Source organism: Terrapene carolina, unplaced genomic scaffold (genome assembly GCF_002925995.2).
Source record: "Terrapene carolina triunguis isolate 2854851 unplaced genomic scaffold, T_m_triunguis-2.0 Scaffold93, whole genome shotgun sequence".
NCBI classification, from domain to species: Eukaryota; Metazoa; Chordata; order Testudines; family Emydidae; genus Terrapene; species Terrapene triunguis.
Window position 1 is genome coordinate 314,345 of NW_020664444.1, and position 19,994 is coordinate 334,338.

Sequence of the window (19,994 nt, forward strand, 5' to 3'; positions counted from 1 at the left end):
CTCTAAAGCAGTGAATACAAAAGGTATAATACTTAGCTACATTATTTTAAAGCTGTGATATATACCTATTTCTAATCACTAATTTTCTGTTGTGGTGAGGGAATAGCCAGATACTACAGCCTGAAACTGACTATGCAGGGAGGACAGAGACCAAGCTGCATGGGATTCCTATGTGAAAAAGATCTTAAGGATGAAACTGAGAGACACACAGCTAACTCCTGGACTACAGAAGAGCTCACGTGGAGCTCAGTGAAAACACACGTGGATTCAAGGACCAGACCAGTGGACTAAATAACTTCATTGCAAGGGGGTCATGACTCTCCTCCCAACTACCTATAGAAAATGTAACACATTCTGTTGAATTTACAACAGAAGTTGCTCATGTTGGAGCTGACTTATGTTCAAAATGGACTGAGAAAGGGTGGTGGGTATTTGGATGCAAGACCATGTCTAAAACTTTTTGGTTTATTACTGTATTTCCAGGATGTATATCCTTTTCACCATCAACTTTTCTCATGACAAATCCTCAGTCCTGTAGTAAGTCACTGTCTGCAGAACCCAGAACTCATGAGCAATCCAGTAAGCCAGTGCTCACACATGGAGCAACATTTGCCAATAAGGAAATGTATTTCCATTTAAAATAACCAAGAGATGCTAAAGCAACATTTTTTAAAAGTATAAGACATTTTAAATACTATTTTTTCCTCTTTGAAAATATTTAAGCTAAGTCCATAAAATTCTTTACAAACACAAAGACTACTTACCTTTTACAGGCAGATTTTTCTGTCAATAATTCCGGAGAAACGTATTGCGCTGTCCCTACAAATGAGTTTGCCCGTGCTGAGAGAAAAGGGAAAGAGATAAGTAAACACTTAATTAGATAAACCAAAATTTTATCTATTGAATAGTACATAACACTATAGAACCCACTAAAATTCTGTGTCTACGGTAAGTACTTTTTTTTGGATAGGCAATTACAAAAATTTCCCCCTCCACTTTTATTCTTGGTAGAGGACAGGCAAATAGGCATTTTGACTCGGCTAGTACATTTTAACAGTTTTGCCAGACCGCTACAGGATATTACAGTTCAAATATGTTGGAGTTATCGCATCTCTTAAAAAGGAGCTCATTCAGCTTGTGTTCTGTTACTTTGTGAGTTCTGTTACTTTGTGTTTCCTGCCTCTTCCCAGTGCCTGGCACTTCATAAGCCACACTCCTGGTGCCCAGTATAGTATAAACCACACCTGCTGGGCTCCTCTGATGTTGCAAGCTTGTGCGGCAACTAATCCATTGCTTCACTTGTAGCACATGCATCACTCACCAGAAAACAAACCCGCTGGATGAACGGCAACACTGTCTGGCGTCACTGGAGGGCATATACTGTGGTGGCATCAGGCCACCAAGATTTGTATTGAGGAAGAGAAAGTGCTACTGGGAGCAAGGAACCCCATTCCATTTACATTTAGCAACTCTGACAGTAATTGGAGAATCTTGGCCCTGAACACACAAGACTTGGGAATTACTCCTTTCTGCCCCTCCTCTCTCAGAGGAGTCCTAAACAAGCCATGAGCATACATTTAAATAGTTACTCAAAATTCTTCCTCAGGGCAGTGCCTTGTTATGGTTAGTACTATATTCTATGCTCCTTTACCTAAATGAAGGCTGTATATTGCATGAAAAGACACATGATGGCTTTGTGTTCACCTCATGCTATTCTTATTTTTCAGTCTATTGAAGAGCAAGGAAAATCAGCAAGTTGTTACAATGCACAGCAGTTTCAAGGCAACCTTTAAGATGGTTATTTATTAAAAACTTTTATCCAAGTCTTTTTGTTGATAAATTGTATAGTCAATTTCCTGACCACATTTTAGTTCATTATGAAATATATTCAAGAGACCAAATAACTAATGTCAGTCCTTTTTTTGCTATGACACAATAAAAATATAATACAGTAAAAAAGTTCTATATGATACCAGTCTCCAGGAAGCAGTCTTATTCAGTGTTGTTACATTCACTTTAAATAGAAGGTGTGCTCCCAAAGTTACACCCCTAACGCCATCTTTGTATACCCTACTTATTTACAAGTACAAGGTATTATGTACAGCATCACAAACTACATTTAACCAATCAGCTTTCTACCTTGTTTTACTGGTAGTATGGTGTACCTCTCATCTTTCTGTTCTAAACACCTGCATCTGAAATACCAAGAGTGTGAAGGCACTTCCTAGGTTTGTACTAGCATACAACAAGTCTATATCTTATCCTCTTCCTTTGGGACATTCCAGTACTGGTCTGTGAGAGTAACTCTCTACCTGCTATGGTAAAAAATCATAGCAAAGTTGTCAGCATCAGGACAAACAAGATATGAGGTACACCATACTACCAGAAAAACAAGGCAGAAAGCGGATTGGTTAAATGTAGTTTGTGACGATGTACACAATACAGATAGGGTATAAAAAGTATAGAGTTATATAGGTATCTATATATACACATATGCGTGGGTATACACACACGTGCGCTAGCCACCATATTATTGGTCAACATTTCCTTGTCTGAAATGTTTAAAAACACACTACAATACATCACACAGATCCTGCCATTGCATGGAAGATTGTTTCTAAAAAAACTATTACAAATTAAATCCCCAAATGGTGGACATTTCCCAGTATGTTATCTGAGTATCACAGTAGTCATCAGCAAAAGCCAGCTTAATGCTAATTATATAGTTTTAAAAGATACCAAAACAAGACTTCAGGAAGTTTAATACCCTGTGTTTTCAGTAATAATCTACCATCATTAATTGCACCAAAATACCTGCCTCTCTCTCACATTTTAATTTAAGTCACTGCCATGGGAGACGAATCCTAGCACATATAATCAGAAAAAACAAGAGGTTTTTCTGGATAGTCAGAAGGATATACTGTTTTGTTTCTTTTCTTCAGAAACACAGAAGAAATAATTAAGCTCCCTTTCCTACATTTTAAACTGGAGAGAAAATTGGTTTTATTCAAAACAAACTACCAGTTCTAAATTCACACTGTATGAGCTGATCCACCTAAGCAGAAGTTTAGAGTCAGAATTGTTTTATGACAACCAACAAAACTATATCTAGACTATAGTATAATCACATGCAGTGTTCAAAGTTGATGACAGTTTAACTTAAATTCAAGAGATTTACATTTCAGGGAACTACTTTTTGTTGAGTAGTTCACTGGGATACAAGATCAGAGATATGAACAATTGCATACCTTGTCTACTATCTGCAGATAATACTTTTGCTGTTCCAAAGTCTGTTATTTGAATGTGCATCTCTTCATTTAGCAAAATGTTCTCTGGCTTAAGGTCCCTGAAAAAGGTGGAGTCTCAAATTTAAAATTAAACACATGAAAACCAGATATCACATTTCAATTCTGAAGCTAACAATAGCCTTAAAAATGAATTCTGCAGGTCATAGCACTATATATACAAACCTTTGAACATATCATTAATCCATCAAGAAACCACAGGAAATCTGTAAATACTATTGTGGAAATTTTTATTTGACCTGGGGGAAATCAACATTCAGAGTGGGGACAGCAGATTTCATAAAGCCCACTAATTTTTCCAATCCTTCTAAAAGTTAAAAGGAGTTAATCACAAAATGGAGGGCACCATGCATCTCACTTGTTCAACAAAATCCACCAAAAAGAGTAGGACAATTGTAAGCCTTACATTTAAAGAACATATGACAGACTGATGTGGTAATACGGACATGAAATTTACACTATTTAACTATAATACAAAACATCACTAAGTCTGAAATATCAAGGGCCCAAGAATGATCACCCCACAAAACTGCATGAATGGGACAGATGAAAACTATACTAAGGCCATAATTGTGCAAAGACTTATGCACATGCTTAACTTTACACATTGACATGGTCTTGTTTTTTATCACAACTGGAGGCCTGCAGAAGTCAACCAACCAACATCTAGCTGCAGCAGGATGCTGTAGTGAAACTAAGTGGTTCTACTTAACAGTGAACATGAAAAATAGCATTGTAGGGTTTCACATTTCTTGTGTCATTGTTGTATCAAAATTTCCCCAGTTTACAAGCATGTTTTTTGGGTTTTTTTGGTTATATAAAAAAAAAAAAAAAAAAAAAAAAAAAAACACCACACACCACCTTTCTTCCAAGTGCTAGCCCTGAAAACTTAGACAGATCTGAAAGTCAAGCTGGGGTCTTTCTGGCTTGTGCTTCATCAGTAAAAACTTTGCAAGTCCAATGCTGCTTTCAGTAACCCTTGTGCGACACGATTTTCCTCAGATCGTGCCAGTTATGTCTGTGCAACAAAATGATTTTTAATGGCAGATTTCAACCAAGAGCAGAATTTGAAGTCTCTTGATTTGCTCAGGTGGCAATGCAGCTGAATAATTCTGTTACTGATGCGTAAACCAGAAGGTACTCCAGTTCATTCTCCCACATCCATTTCAACTCTGCAGAGCTGACAGCAATGAAAACTGATTGAATACACACAGGAAACAGATCTGCTGAAAAGTAAGGTTACTTATGTTGCAGTAAATCAAGTTCTTTGAGATGTCTGTCCATACAGATCCCACTGTTGGTGTGTGCCTCTCCATGCATGCAAGTCCAGAATCTTTTAGCCAGCAGTGGCCACTGCCCTGCACACCCTAATGCCCGTCTTTTCCCCACTCACAAGAGCAAAAAGGGTGGAGTAGCCCCAACTACCACTCAGTTCCTTCATTAATATTGATATCTAGGAGGATGACTGTTAGTGGGGAAGGATGGCGGGTCATGGGATCCATATGGACAAAAGCATCTTGAAGAAGTTACTCACCTTATGCAATAACGATGGTCTTCAAGAGGTGTCCCCCTATGGATGCTCCACCATAGGTGTGTGCGCGTCCCTGCACTGCTGATCGGAGAACTTCAGTAGCAGTGTCCATTAGTCCCGAACATGCACTGTCTCTCCTTGTGCTGTGCCACGAGGCTTGTCAGCATGCGCGGGCTAACCCCCGTTAGTTCCTTCTCTACCGCAGAGTTATAGACAAGAACTCCAAAGTAGAGGAGAGGACGGTGAGTAGTGGAGCACCTATAGGGGCATGCATCTCGAAGAACCATCGTTACTGCATGTAAGAGGGCTCCCTTTGCTCCTGCCTCTGCTCTGTTCCAAAAACCACTCAGATCTTCTGGCTCAGCAATCACCAGTGCAGTTTATTTACAGGGTGCAATTCCCACCACCTTCTCAACACATACAGCTTGGGGGTTTCAGTCTTTCCAGCCTCTGCAGCCAGGAGAGAAGAGCTACCACTCTCCTTCCACTCTCTGGCTTCCCCCTTTCTGTCTGCCCCTTGGCTTCCTTCCTCTGAGGCTTTTATGGAGCCCTGGGCTAATTAGGCTGGCAGCCGTTTCCCCTTTGTCAATCAGGTTCAGGTTTCTCTAGCCAGCTCCAATTTACTTCCCTTAATTGGAGCTCCAATTTACCTGCCCAGCACCCTGTCACACTGCACAAGGTGAGTAACTTCCTCTTCTGCTTCGAGTAGTGTCTCTATGGGTGCTCTACTGTCAGTGACTCCCAAGCAGCATCCCTCCTGAAGGGCTGGGACTTTGGAGCAGGTCAATTACAGAGGACAGTATGGTGGAGCCGAAGATGGCACTGGAGGTGGAATCCCCAGTAACTGTATAGCGTTCTGCGAAAGTGTGGACTGATGCCCATGTTGCCACTCTACAGATCTCAGAGATAGAGACATTCTTGAAGAAGGTGATGAAAGAAGAGATCGACTTGCTGGAGTGTGTATGAATAGTCTGGAGGGGTCATGCTGCGAACTTGGTAACACTGTCTGATGCAATTTGAGACTCACTTGGAGAGCCTTTGGGCTGATATGGCGGAGACCGCAGATCTTTCTGCAATGGAGAGGAAAAGCCTAGGGGACTTCCTGAAGGCCTATGTCCTATCCAAGTAGAAGGCCAGGGTTCTCCTGACATCTAGAGCATGTAATATAGCCTCCCTCTTGTCTTGGTGAGGCTTGAGGTAGAAGATTGGAAGGTGAATTAATTGATCCATGTGAAACAGAGAGGTTACCTTTGGGATGAATTTTGGATGTGACCTGAGTGTAACCATGTCCAGAAAAAACACTGTGCAGGGGGGGTTGAGCCATCAGAGCTGCTCTCTGTCCTATTCTCTTGGCTGAGGTAATCACCATCAGGAAGGCCACTTTCACTGACAGGTGCATCAACAAACAGATGGCCATGGATTCAAAGGGAGGCCTAGTCAGTTCTTTCAGCACCAGGTTTAGATCCCACGTAGGGATAGGAAGTCAAAGTTGTGGGAAGAGGTTTACTATACCTCTGAGGAACCTTTTAGTAGTTAGGTCTGACAGCACTGAGTAGCCCTCTACAGGTTGGTGGAAAGCTGTTATAGCCACTAGGTGTCCCCTAAGAGAGCTTAGAGATCGTCCCGACCATTTTAGGGTCAAAGCATAGTCTAGGATATTCGGAAGAGTTGTGAATGTTGGGGAGATTTATTAGGACATGCACTAAATCTGAAACCTGGACCATTTCTGCAGGTAAGTATGTCATGTCGAGGACTTCCTATTGTGTAATAGTACCTCTTGTACCCTCCCTTGAACAGGAGCTTTCTAGGTGTTGGAACCAAGCAGAAGCCATGCCTTGATGCAGAGAATCCCCAAGTTTGGATGTTGGGTACATCCTCCATTCTGCGAGAGGAGGTGCGGGATGGCCAGAAGAGGAATCAGCAGGCACGTCACAAGCTGTGCCAGGTAAGGGTACCAGGTCTGTCTCGGCAAAGTAGGAGTAATCAAAATGACAAGCTCTGTCCCTTTTTATTTTCAACAGGACCTTCAATGGTAGGTGAAATGGAGGAAAGGCACAGAGAAAGTCCTTGTTCCAGGGGAGGAGAGCATCGCCCAGGGAGTGCTGTCCCATCCCCGTTCTGGAGCAGTAGCATGGACATTTCTTGTTCAGGCGAGTGGCGAAAAGGTCTGTGGATGGTGTCCCCCAGCATCTGAATAGGTTATGAAGCACTGTCAGATGTATCTCCCACTCATGGTAGTGTGGGAATTTGCAACTGAGATGGTCTGCTATTGAGTTTTGTTCACCTGGGAGGTAAGCCACAGACAGTGTAATGCTTGAGGAGATTGACGTGAAGGGATATCTCTGCCAGTGACCACTTGCCTTGTGTCATGAGGCTGTTTAGATGTGCACCCCACCCTATGAGTGATGCATCAGTGGTGAGGAGCAATGACAGTGATATTTGCCAGAAGAGGACCCCTTTGCAAATGTTGGCTGGGTCCTTCCACCAGTATAAGGAGTTTTTGATCCTGGTGGATGGTGACAGGGATTTGTTCAGCCTGTCCTTGTTTGGTCTGTAAACCAAGCTGAACCACATTTGGAGGCATCCGCGAAGCATGGCATGTGGTATTACCACCATGCATGCTGCAATATGCCTCAAGAGTTGGAGACCGAGCCTGGCTGGTATTTGTGGGCTGTTTTGAATGGTGTCTACGAGAGTGACTAAGGATAGGAACCTGTGGTGAGGTAAGAGGGCTTTGGCCTGTAACGAATCAAGGTCAGCCCCTATGAATTTCAGATGTTGCAGTGGAGTGACGGTTGACTTTTAGGTGTTGATCTGTAGACCCAGTTCTGTAAACAAGTGTATTGTAGCTTCAGTGACCTGGTGAGCCTCTTGGAGAGATTGGCAATTGTCTAGTTAAGGGTAGATCATTATCCCTTGAGAACGTAAACAAGCAACCACTGAGAGAACATTTAAAATACTTTTGGGGCTGATTATAGCCCAAAGGTTAGCACTCTATATTGGTAAGGTTGTGTCCCAGAGTCAATCTGAGAAATCATCTGAGAGCCAGTAGGATTAAGATATTAAAGTAGGTGTCCTGGTGGTCGAGGGCCAAAAAACAGTCGCCCTGTTCCAACGTTGGAATGACTGTTGATAAAGTGACCATCGTGAATTTGAGAGCCTTGAAAAACTTGAGAGCCCAGAGATCTAGTATGGGTTTCCAACCTCCCTTCCTTTTGGGTATTAGGAAATAACAAAAGTAGAACTCTTTGCCTCGTAGATGTCAAGGTACTGGTTCTATGGCTCCTAACTGGAGAAGGCAATCTATGTCTAGTCGTAGTAAACTCTCATGAGAAGGGGCCCTGAAGAGGGATGTGGAAGGTGTTGTGGAGGGTGTAGGGAGGTAAAATGGATGGAAGTACCCAGTTCGATCAATGGGTCCTACAGATCGTTCGGTTATGCATTCCCAGGCACTGTGGAATGTTGACAAATCGATGCCCAAATGGTTGTGGAATGATGGTCAGCTGTGTCAATCGGGGGAGAGAGGGGTCTAAAGGCACTTGAAGTGCTTATCTGCGACAGGGATTGCCTCTTTGCAAGAGAGGCACTTCTTCCCCTACAGGGTATGCCGGGCTCACCAGGCTTCAAGGAGTCCCCAAAGAGGAAAAAAGCAGGAAAGAAACTGAAGGTTTTTTTTGTTTTTTTTAAAGCGTAAAAGAAAAGAAGGAGAAACAACAGCTAGAACTACAACTACAAACTATGAGGCTAATTAACTATAGAACTGCAGATTAAAATTATGGTCCTAATGGACTGCAAATAGCTTGATCTCTAGCCAGGGGCAGTAGAGAAGGAACTGAGGGGGGTTAGCCTGCTTGTGCTGACTAGCCTTGTGGCGCAGCACGAGGAGAGACAGTGCATGTGTGGGCCTAACGGACACGGATACCCAAGTTCTCCAATTAGCAGCACAGGGACGCAAGCACGCCTACAGTGGAGCACCCATAGGGACACTACTTGAACTCCAGTTACTGTAAGTAACCTCTTTCTTTTTTCAGCATTTGTCCACATGGATCCCACTGTAGGTGACTGACTAGCAGTTACCTCTCAAGGACGTAGGTAATACAGGTCTGTCGCATATTACGCGTATTTAACATGCGCAATTTCAGCTTTACGCGATAGGCAAAAACAAAACAAAACAAAAAGAGAAAAACAAATTTTAATACTGTACTTGTAGTGTGGTCAATTCCGCCCGCCATTCAACTCAATGTAATTTTGACTATACGTGGTTTTCGCTTTACGCGCTAACCGCGGAACGGAACCCCTGCGTAAGAAGAGACTCGCCTGTAGAAGTCCTACCTAAATAATGGCTGCAAGACAGCTCTGCAAAATTGAGCATTTGACTTAAAAGCTGCCACAATAGAAAAGTGTTTAGTAAATGTATGAGCTGAACACCATGTAGCTGCCCTACAAATTTCCGATACAAACTCTCCATAGATGCTACTGAGGAGCCTGAGCCCTGGTAGAAAGTGCCCTAATTGAATGCAGAAGAGGAAACTTATTTATAGTACAAGAAATCTTAACACAATCAGAAATCCATTTTGCTAGTCTCTGCAGAAATTGCCTGTCCTTTAGATTTACTGCCAAAGGTTATGAAAAGTCTGAAGACCTTTAGGACGTCTCACATTCAGGGGCGTCATGAGGCTTAGGGGAAAAAAAAAAAATACAGGTAAATGTATAAAATCAGTTAAAATGATAGTCCGAAACCACTTTCAGCAGAAATGTGTGACCTGGCCCGAGTGTAGCTTTCTCCTTATGGAATAGTGTGTAAGGGGGTCCAGCCATTGAAGTCTGCAACACACTCACTATGAGCTGAAGTGACAGCCACTAAAAATGAAGTTTTTATGGAAAGAGGATACAAAGAATAGATTTATGAAGGCTCAAAAGGAAGATCCATTGGATGACCTCAAAACTACATACAAATCCCAAACCAGAAAGGGGTCGCTAACTGGTGGAAAATGTCAGACCCTTTACAAAAATCTGGAAATGGATGACAAAAAAAAAAAGCTTATATAACCTTTTATTGAGGTGAAATGCAGATATAGTAGTAAACGTACTTTGACAGAATTGACTGACAGTCCAGAGTGCTTCAAAGAAAACCAATAGCCCAGAATAAATGGGACAGAAGAGTCTCGTGGCTGGATAAGTCTCTAGTCAGACCATATTGAAAAAGTCTCCATTTAGTTAAGCATATGAGCCTAGTAGAGGCTCTTCTACTATGACAAGACCTCTTGAACAGCTGATGAACAATTCTTCTCAAGCAAGGTTAACCAGTGACTGTCTATGCTGACAAGTGTAAAGTCTCTGGGTTTGGGTAGAAGACTGGACTGCAGTCTGAGAACTGATGTCAGGAATGATCAGGAGTTGAGGAGTCAGCTGGAGTGAAAGATGAACAACATCTGAAACCAAAACTGACAAGCCCAAGTAGGGGCTATTAGCATTTTTGAGCTTTGTCCAGACATGTTTTCCTGAGCACTATGGGGATTAACTGGACAGGTGGAAAAGTGTGCAACAGTTATTGATCCCACTGCTAGAGATCCTGGACTCACTCCTCTCCAGGAGCAAAATATAGGTAATTTCTTGGTGAACCTATTTGCTATAAATATCAACAACAGAACCCCCACCGCCCCAGTCTTGAAACAGGAAGACTCAAACTAAGACTTTTAGCTCCCATTTATTGGAGATGGAGCCTTTCCAGATGAGGAAATCAGCTAAATCAGTTTGAATGCCTGAAAAACGAAGAGTTGGATGTGATGACAAATGCACCATTCCCATAAGAGGATTGCTTCCTGATAGACAGGATGATCTTGCACCCCACGGGCCTGTTTATACAATACATCACCATCATATTGTCCATCAGGATTTGGATGGTGGAGTTCTGAAAGCATGGGCAGGAATATTTTGCAAACGAGATGACTGGGCCATCTACTCTAATGCATTTATATGTAAACGCAACTCCTCTTGGGACCACCAATCCCTGCTTAGATGCATCTCTTACAATAGTCTTTTGCGGGAAGGGTTGATGGAATGGGGACTCTGACAGACCTGAAGGGGGTCTTTATCCAGAGACTCCGGAATTTTCAAGGTCTCATGCATTGGCAGTTCCAGCGTGTGTCTGACTGATAAACAGATGAACCTGTAGAGACATCAAATCTAAAAAGGGATGCCAACCTTTTTCTTTAAGAAAAATGGAAGTAGAACCCCTTGGCACAGGCACCATCTTGATCACACATCAGTGAAGATGACTACCTATTTCAACCAGCAGTAGTTTGTTGTGACAAGGGTCCCTGAAAAGGGAATTGGCATAGACCAAAATTAGACGAAGTACTCATGTTGAATCATGTCTAAAACTGACTAGCCAATTGCAATGTTCCCTCTAATTTTTTCCATTCATGTGTGGAATGAATTTTGTTATGTGCACAAATTATCGAGGTAATGTGCGGATGTGCGTCACCAGTAGAAACAAAAAACCTAGATATAATATACATATTTTTTTAAAAGTTACCAAAGAGATAATTACTTCAGCCAGGACAGGTTAGGCATTTTAGAACTCACTACTCAAAGAATTAAATTTAAGCATAAGAGAAATAAAAATTATGAAATGCACAGACAAATCAAAAAATTCAAACAGCATGTTGGAAGAATAAAATTACAGAGAATATATGTACATTGCAGGAAATATCAAGAAGTAACAACACCACCACAAGTATGTGTTGGGAGGTGAGTGTGAAAGAGTATGTGTGTGAGACAGACACACACACACGCAGTGTGAGAGGCAGACACGTGTTGCCTTTAAGTACGTTCACAGCCTGGCAAGACTCCACAGAGGACAGCATCTGCCCTGGGGAATCCTTCAGGTAATCAATATTGCTAACTCTCACGCTATATGGTACTTTTCCTTAAAGCCCCAGTGTGTATACACGGGCACAGAAGTAGGTATAACAGCATGCCCTTGAGTTCTGGGAGAAGTGGAGTGGCTTCCTCCCATGCTGACTAGTCAGGGGACTAAAAGTATCTGTACGCCCAAAGTGTGGAGTCCTGGCTAACAGCTCTGACATGGAGCTGTGCACCGATAGAGAAGTCAGGCCATTGCCCCAGTCCTGGGCAACATGGATCCAGGATGGAAGAACATCTCCCAGACCACATTCCTCACTGAAACCCCCACTCCCTCCCCCCCCCCATTCTACAGAGGACCCAGCCCTCTCTCTCCACCACAGGCAGCTCCTCTGTGGATGTTACTGTTACTTTAGTGTTTACACATCAATTTACAGTGTTATGACTCTATATTCACAATGGAAAAAGACAGAAACTCAGGGATTGTTTTAATTAAAGCGTAGTATTTCAGATGATGGCAAAATGCAGCCCAAATGGTGGAGACTCACTAAAATCCTGAGCGCTACTGTTTCTTTTCAGCGCTATGATTTGCTGCTGTATGTTGTCCTTTTAAGTAGATCCGCACTCAAAGCAGACACAGCAGCAGCAGCCACCAGCAGGCTCCCTCAGTCCCACTCCTAAGCCCTGTCACTCCCCTCTCTCCTGGCTCGGCAGAGATGGGGTACGGGGTGGGGGGAGAGGGACACCCTGACATCAGCACCCTCCTCCCCCCCCCACACTGCAAAGCAAGTGGGAGGCTCCCGGGAGCAGCTCCAAGACAGAGGGCAGGAGCAGCACGACAGTGGACAGAGGCACACTTGAAGCGCGCAGCACTTGATAGCTTGTTGGGCGACCGCCTGGCCATGCAGCTTAGAGGGAACTTAGGTTAGGGCCTCTCTCTTTCAGATAACAAGGCTCTTACAAGCATCCAAAAGGTCTCTGATAACAGTGAGGGCACCTCGGGCCTTTGTCTAGAAAAAGACAGTGGCTCAGACTCTGCTTCCTCTTCTGGAAAGGGCACAGAGCTCTAGAGAATGGAGGGCCTCTCGAGTCCTTCAGGTATGAAGTGCCTCATCTGTCCTTAAACTGAAAAGGTCAAGACCTTCAAAAGGTAAGTCCCTGATCACAGTTTGGACTTCTTTTGGGAATCCAGATAACTATAACAGTGATCTGTGGATAGTTAATACCGCTGAAGCTATAGCCCTAGCTGCAGGATCAGAATAATCTAATGATGCTTGAAGAGCTGTCTTTGACACAAAGTGCACCCTTCTATGGCCACATTACTTAGCTCTTTCTTAATATCATGCAGGAGTTTTTTGTTCAGCTGCATAACCCTGTTCTTCTGGAGAAAATTGTACTTGGCCACCAGAGCTTGATAATTGCTTATCTGCATCTGAGGGCTTGCTGAAGAATATACTTTCCTAACAAGCAGGTCCATTTTCTTGGGTTCTTTCTTCGTGGGAGTCAACTTAGGGGGGGGGCCACATTGTTTGGACATTTGTGGGTACTTGTAACCATAAGAGACAGTGGGATTAGATGTGCAAAGAAATATTCAAACTTTTTGGGAAGTACTTGACATTTATGATCTGTTTTCTTAGATGTTGCCACAACTGAGGCAGGGGGTTGCCAGAGTTCTTTAGCAGCAGCGAGTATTACCTTATTGAATGGCATGGCCAAGTGGCCCTGAGATTGAGAAACCTCTTGAACCATCTCAAGAGGAATTTCTAAAAAGCCTCGGCCTTCCTCTTAAGCAAGTCTTGAAAAGCACTGAAATCTATCGTAGCAGATGATGACAGAACAACTGCTTCATCCAGAGATTAAGAGGATACTGCAAGCAGAAAGGGCTGAAAGTTATATTCCTCCAAAGGCTCCCCTTCATCCTCTCCAAAACGAGGACCCTGTTCAACCTCTTGCATGATAGATTGATCTGCAGAATGTACAGTCTTGGATAGTTCCTCATGAAGGGGTTGATTCCTTCACCTTAACTTAGAAGAGTCAGGACCTGGAAATTGCTGTGGGTTAAATCCTTGCCAGTAAGGTCACAACTATGTCCCATAATGATAAGGCCTGGAATATCAAAGTAGTGGAAACAATGAAGTTTGAGTCCTGTCAGAAGCTGGGACCTCTGAAGAGAAAGTTTCCTCCTCACCTCCCTTTCCAGGATTATATTTGGAGAATGAGGATAAAACAGAGAAGTATTCCTACTGTCACGAGAGGAGGAGTCAGAATAGTAGAACTTCTCCATAGAATCCCTGTATCTCCTAAGAGACAGCCATTGGTACCAGTGATGAAGGTTAAAGGGGATCTTTATGTCTAGTACCTTTAGTTTCTGTACTGGAACCATCTTCGAACCCATAGAAAGCAGAGAAAAGTCCATTAGAGGAGACTCCAGTTCTGGAGTGATCATTAAGTCCACTGGAGCTATAAAAAGGTCACTGAAAAATAATAGGGACTGGTACCAATGTAATCAGCACCAAGCTTGCTGATACTGAGGTGGCTGACACAACTGGAAGCACAGTTCCGAGGAATCAGTGATAGATGGTTCTGCAGCCAATAGTACCAATGAGCTGGTAGGGACAGTAGAAGATCGCTAGTGTGATTGTGAGGTAGAGAAACAAACCCTTGAAGGGTCTGGTGGTATACTGTGCCAGTTTGATTTGAAGGAAATCAACTTGGAAGCCTCAGTGTAATATAATTTGGATTTTTTTTTTCTTTGTTGGTACTGGAGACTTTGACCAACACAAGGTATCTCTGCCTTCAGCAGGTGGGATTTTTTTTGACTGACCTGAGAAGGAAAAAGGATAAGCCCAGAATGTTTCAGAGCAGCATGAGGTCTTTGGAGGCTTGTCTTCACTGAAGACTTAACTGGAGCTCAACCGTGAGTTTTTCCCATAGCACTCTTCAAGTGCACACAGCCATACACTTCTATCAGTGCTACACAGCATAATAGCCACCATTCCCTGAGCTACAGAGCAGACAAAGAGGTAGGTTTTAATGTGTATTGTTATCTTGAGGTAACTGCAGTGCAGTTGAGCAGCCACAACAGTTGGGACACAATGGTCCTCCAATCCCTTCCCATAAACTGGAAGTAGACTATCAATCTGCCTCTGCTCAGCATCCATCTTGCAGTTCGCCTGCTGGCAATTTCTCCAGCTTCGCACATCTCTGCTGTTTCATACAACACAACAATGCCCATTAACAAGCCCTTGTACCAGTGTATAACCATCAGAGTGGACAGACAAGTTGTCTTACATCATCTGTGAATGCAAACAGAGGCACAGTAAATTGTGGTGCTATAAATCTTAGGATAAGTACTCAGACAGCTTTATAGCTTGGCGCAGCCAGATACAGTACCAGTATGGATGCAGGTGAGGACAACATTGTAATGTGGTCATGCTATTCTGGGTTAGGCTATCACCAGTTAACTTACCCAGTAATTGCTTCACTGCATGCTAAGCATGGGGGTAAGGCATAGCCTTGGATGCAGAAGACCAGTTAACACCTAGAGTGGTTTCCCTGGTAGCCAGGGAACTGATAGACAATGGCTTTAATGGAATAGCATTCTCTAGAGAGGGAGCTTCAGGGTCTGATATGTTCCTTCTAGATTTCTCTGTGAAGAAAACTTTCAGACAGGCATCATAAGCTCTTTGAGTATGCTTTGAAAATGACATGCAAAGTGCATATTTGTCAGTTATGTGAGACTCCCTCAAGCAGAATAAACATTTTGCATGAGCATTGCTTGCAGGCATGGGTGAGTCACAAGCTAGGCAGATTTTAAAACCCGGGGACCAAGACTCAGCCATGTGTGAATCATGGTATCAAGGGAAAAACAAAAAAGTTATTTTTGTGTGTGTTTTGTGGGGGGGAGGGGTTCTTTTGGCCAATGGGCTCTAACAACTTGAACTTTTAGAACTACTAAGAATAATCCTAACTACCTATAAAACTACTAATATCTGTGATGTAGGGGGGAAGCAGAAGGACTCTTATGTTGCTCCAACTCACTGCCTTGGCAGGGAGAAGGAAACCGAGTGGTACTTGGGGCTGTTCTGCCCTTTATACGCTCAGGGTGGGGCACAGACTTCTATTGTCACTGCTGGGTTAAAAGATTCCAGGCTCTCACTCAAGGGGTGTGGACACCTACAGTGGAACCCATGTGGACAAAAGCTCAAAGAACAGAAGGTGCCATTTCTACAGAGTTACTTTTCAAAGTAGAACCACTTTAAGATGTCTGGTTATCGGCTGTCATATTTCTTAGGGTTCAAGAAAACCCCAAGAGAGTTCTAAGCATTTTAATAGAATATGGTTTCCTAAATAAATCAATTGTACGATTGTGACATCAGCAGAAACTTGATCTCACCACCCAGTACTGAGCTGCCCATAACTACCTTCATAACATTCTAAACTTAAGACATCTACAACAAATTCTCCTACAATGCCAGATTTCTAATAAAGCCCTACTAAAAGAAATACATAAATAAAGGTAAATTTATACACATTTTAAAAACTCTTGTGATTACATAAAAGACAAAGAAAACAATACAGGAAACAGTGCCCCTCTTCCCTATAAGTAATTAAGATATTAAATAGCATTGTTTTTTGACCTTTGTGGAATCTCCCATACATTACTGGCAGGGAAACTGAACTCCTGAACTCTTTTATAGTGTTTATTCTATCCTAGTGTTTCATGGACACCTTCTCCCTGTCAGAATGCATGGACCAATTTCCCCCCCCCCCCTTCCCATTCACAACTGTTTCTATGCAAAAATATTAGAAAATGTATTTTTAGTTTGTTTTTTTTTTATAACATAACTGGAAACAAGAAGAGCCAGAATCACATGATCAGACATCTCTCCAGAGACCCTGAGCAAGTGTTCCAGGAACCACCATTTGGGAACCTTTAGAATAGATGGCCAACTTTAGATTCTATGGTACAATCTTCACTCCCAACCGCCCCTGCCCATTTGGCTATTGTGTCAAATAGGGGTACAATCTATTTATAGTTAGCAAACCAATTTTGTACACATGACAGAATTTTCTCATCCAAACAAGATTGTAATTCTTCTCTTGGGGTTCTTTAGAGACCCAATTAAAAGCTTTTAGAAAGGTTCAACATTTTCCTATAACAAGCAAAATTAGTTTTAAAAAGGGACTCAAGATAAATATTAACTGCACCCTTAGTTGTGTTGTCATCACCATTTTAGATTATCTAAACTAGACTTTAAGGGTATGGCTACACAGCAAAGAAAAACCAACGGCTGGCCTATGCCAGCTGACTCGGGCTGCAAGGCTGCCTCATTGCAGTGTAGACTTCTGGGCTCAAGGTGGAGCCCGGGCACTAGAACCCTGTGGGGGTGTCTCGCTCTGTGTCTGTCTCTCTCTCTGTCTGTGTCCCCCAAGCTCGGGCTCCAGCTCGAGCCTAGAAGTCTACACAGCAATGAAACAGCCCCACAGCCCGAACCCTGCAAACTTGAGTTGGCTGGCACAGGCCAGTCGTGGATGTCCAGTTGCTGTGTAGACATACCCTACATTGTCTTTTCACCATTTCTGCTCTTTGTCCAAGCTGAGTAGAAATGCAAAAGGTAAAACCTGGACTAAGTCAGTTTTAATTTTGTTTATATAGTCTCCTACACACTCTAATTCACAAGTAGAGCCCTGCTCAGGACTGTTTCTTAAATCCCGCTCCCGCCCTGCAATATCCACTCCCATTCCCACATTGTTTCTTGCATTTGTATCCCACTCCCACCCACACAAACCTTCGATCCCACAAGACAGAGATTCCCCCATGTGTTTTCTCTCTCTCTCATATATTATATAAAAAATATGGAATTCAGACAATTTTTACCACTAAAGGAATAAAACTAATCTTGCTTAAACCATGTAAAAAACTACTTTAACTCCTGTTATGGAAATCAAACCTCTTTCGATCCCTTGCTTAAATTTAAGTATTATAACCTTTATTTAAAAAAAGAAAAACTTGCTTTACATTGTTGAAATTCTATTTATGACAAACTGACAACAAATTTAGTGTTTTCCCGCAAATTGCCACAATATGTTTTTTTTGCCCACCTAATCCTCCCTGCAATAAAGTACATTTTACCCACTCCTGCTATTAGGGCAGCAGGTCCTGCAGGACCCACAGAATCTCAGTCCCGCTACAGGGCTCTATTCACAAGCACTAGTTTGATTTTGATTCATAATACAGCAGGGGAATACTTATACTCACAAAAAAACCACAACATTTATATTAGTTTTTTGTTTTTTACAAAAAGTACATATTTAAACTATATCACAAGTGAGCCTTAAAAAAAAAAAAAAAAGGAACTACTCTTTTATTACATACCATTGCAAATGTGTTGGTCCCAATTAAGTACCTTACCTGTGAATTATTCCCTTTCCATGCAAGTACTCTAATGCTGATACAATTTCAGCAGTATAAAACCTGGTACAGGTCTCATCAAATGAGCCAATTTTGCGAATGTATTTTAGAAGCTCTCCATTTTTGGCATAGCTAAGTCCAAAATCTGAATATAAAGTTAAGGATCACCATTAGGACATTTTAAAACATCAAACTCAAACTTATTTTGAGGACTAAAATAAAAATAAGATTGAATGAGAACTATGGAAGGAATAGAAAGCCTAATTCCAAAACTGTCTTAGTCCTAATCTAACCCAACATTTTTTGACATTGCTCTCCATTTTTATAGCACACAATTATGGTACTTTAGATGCTTAAATCCTCTGTTTTGAGACATGGTTAATGACATGTCTAAATCATTTAAATAATTGATTAAAACTTTACCTACAGCTATTAGCTCCTGCAAAAATAGAGACCCAGTTATGGCCAGGCTGAAAATTTGCCCTAAGGGTCATACCATCTGACTGCCGTTTGGAGAGTTATACAAAATGCACTGGTTTCAGTCCAGTTTGTAGTGAGCAGGTGTCCACATTACAAAAAGAGACTACTACATCCTGCCTACTGTTGGTAGCCTCAGTAAGTATATCATGAAGGATAAAATGAGCCCTGGAAGGAGACTAGATCTATCCTTTCACCCCTAGAAAGCACCACTACAGAGCAGAAAGCTCAGAGGGAAGTTTGCCATAGCCTGGTATTGTAACTATTCTATGAATAAAAAGGGGACCTCAGACTCCAGCCCTCTGAAGAGAGAATACTTACCAACATAAAATTAACTTGAAATAAAAACTAACCTTTAAGAATGGTTGGAGAGAGATGCCATGGGGAATAAAGACAACATGTCTTGGGACACAGAGGATCTCCTCTTCACACTGTAACCAATGACCAGTCAGGTCTCTTGCACAGTAATTCTAAGAACTGCTACTAAAAGGCCCAAGCAGAACCTCTTCAATGCTTTAGCCCCATTATTCAGATTACTCTACAAGCCATTTTAGATGAGAGAAGCTTAACAACTCTGACGATTTAATGGACACAAATTACTGAATATAAGAAAGGAACATGGCCAAGCCGTTTTTTAAAGTTCAGTTTTTGTTTTATCGCCTGTATCAAAAGTAAAATATTGTAAGAAAACAAATTTTAAATAAATCAACTTAAACAATCTTTTCTCCTACTAATTTTGACACTGCTAATACGGTTAATACTGAGTTTTCCCTGTTCATCTCTTATAAAGTACAGATATATTCAGTTTAATTTTTTAATTTGTATTACAGTATTAATGATGTTAGTAGAGTTCAAGATAGAGTTGCCAGGTGCCCGGTTTTCGACAGGAAAGTCAGGTTGAAAAGGAGAATGGGCAGTGTCTAGTCAGATGTACTGACCGGACACCAAAAGTCCAGTTATCAACTCACGCCTGCCCCTGCACAGCTAGGGCTGCCTCCTACCTGCAGGCAGGCTTCACATCCGATTGCAACAGCTCCTGTCCCAGTCCTGGACCTGGTCAGGGGAGTGAGGTGGAGATGATCCAGCCAGGAGAGGGAGATTGCAGGGCCTTGGGAGAAGAGGCAGAGTAGGGGATGGGACGGGACCTTGGGGGGGGGGGGGGGGAGAAGAGGTAGAGCAGGGAGTGGGGCCTCAGAGTCCGGTTTTCAGCCAATAGGAAGTTGGCAACCCTAGGTTTGTTATTTCTGTTCTGCTCTTGGTAGTTTTGCAGCAGAACACAATATGGTAGCTCCTATATAAAAAAAAAAATGACTACAAAAATAGTTTCTTGGAAACACACTACTGCTTAAAAATATTTTAAAATATATAGTTTCTGCCATGTGGTGGTAATTTAAAGGGA

The 19,994-nt window shown here is 42.2% G+C and overlaps 1 protein-coding gene across 1 annotated transcript in view; it reads right to left on the reverse strand.

Annotated features, from left to right (window-relative positions):
• Positions 1 to 19,994, reverse strand: part of PDPK1 (3-phosphoinositide dependent protein kinase 1) — a 47,886-nt gene that overhangs the window by 21,766 nt on the left and 6,126 nt on the right. The window contains exons 4-6 of the mRNA XM_024215562.2: positions 18,119 to 18,263; positions 3,249 to 3,346; positions 765 to 840 (exon numbers count right to left, since the gene is read on the reverse strand). Coding sequence (XP_024071330.1) covers positions 765 to 840; positions 3,249 to 3,346; positions 18,119 to 18,263 — 319 coding nt within the window. The remainder of the gene's footprint in view (positions 1 to 764; positions 841 to 3,248; positions 3,347 to 18,118; positions 18,264 to 19,994) is intronic.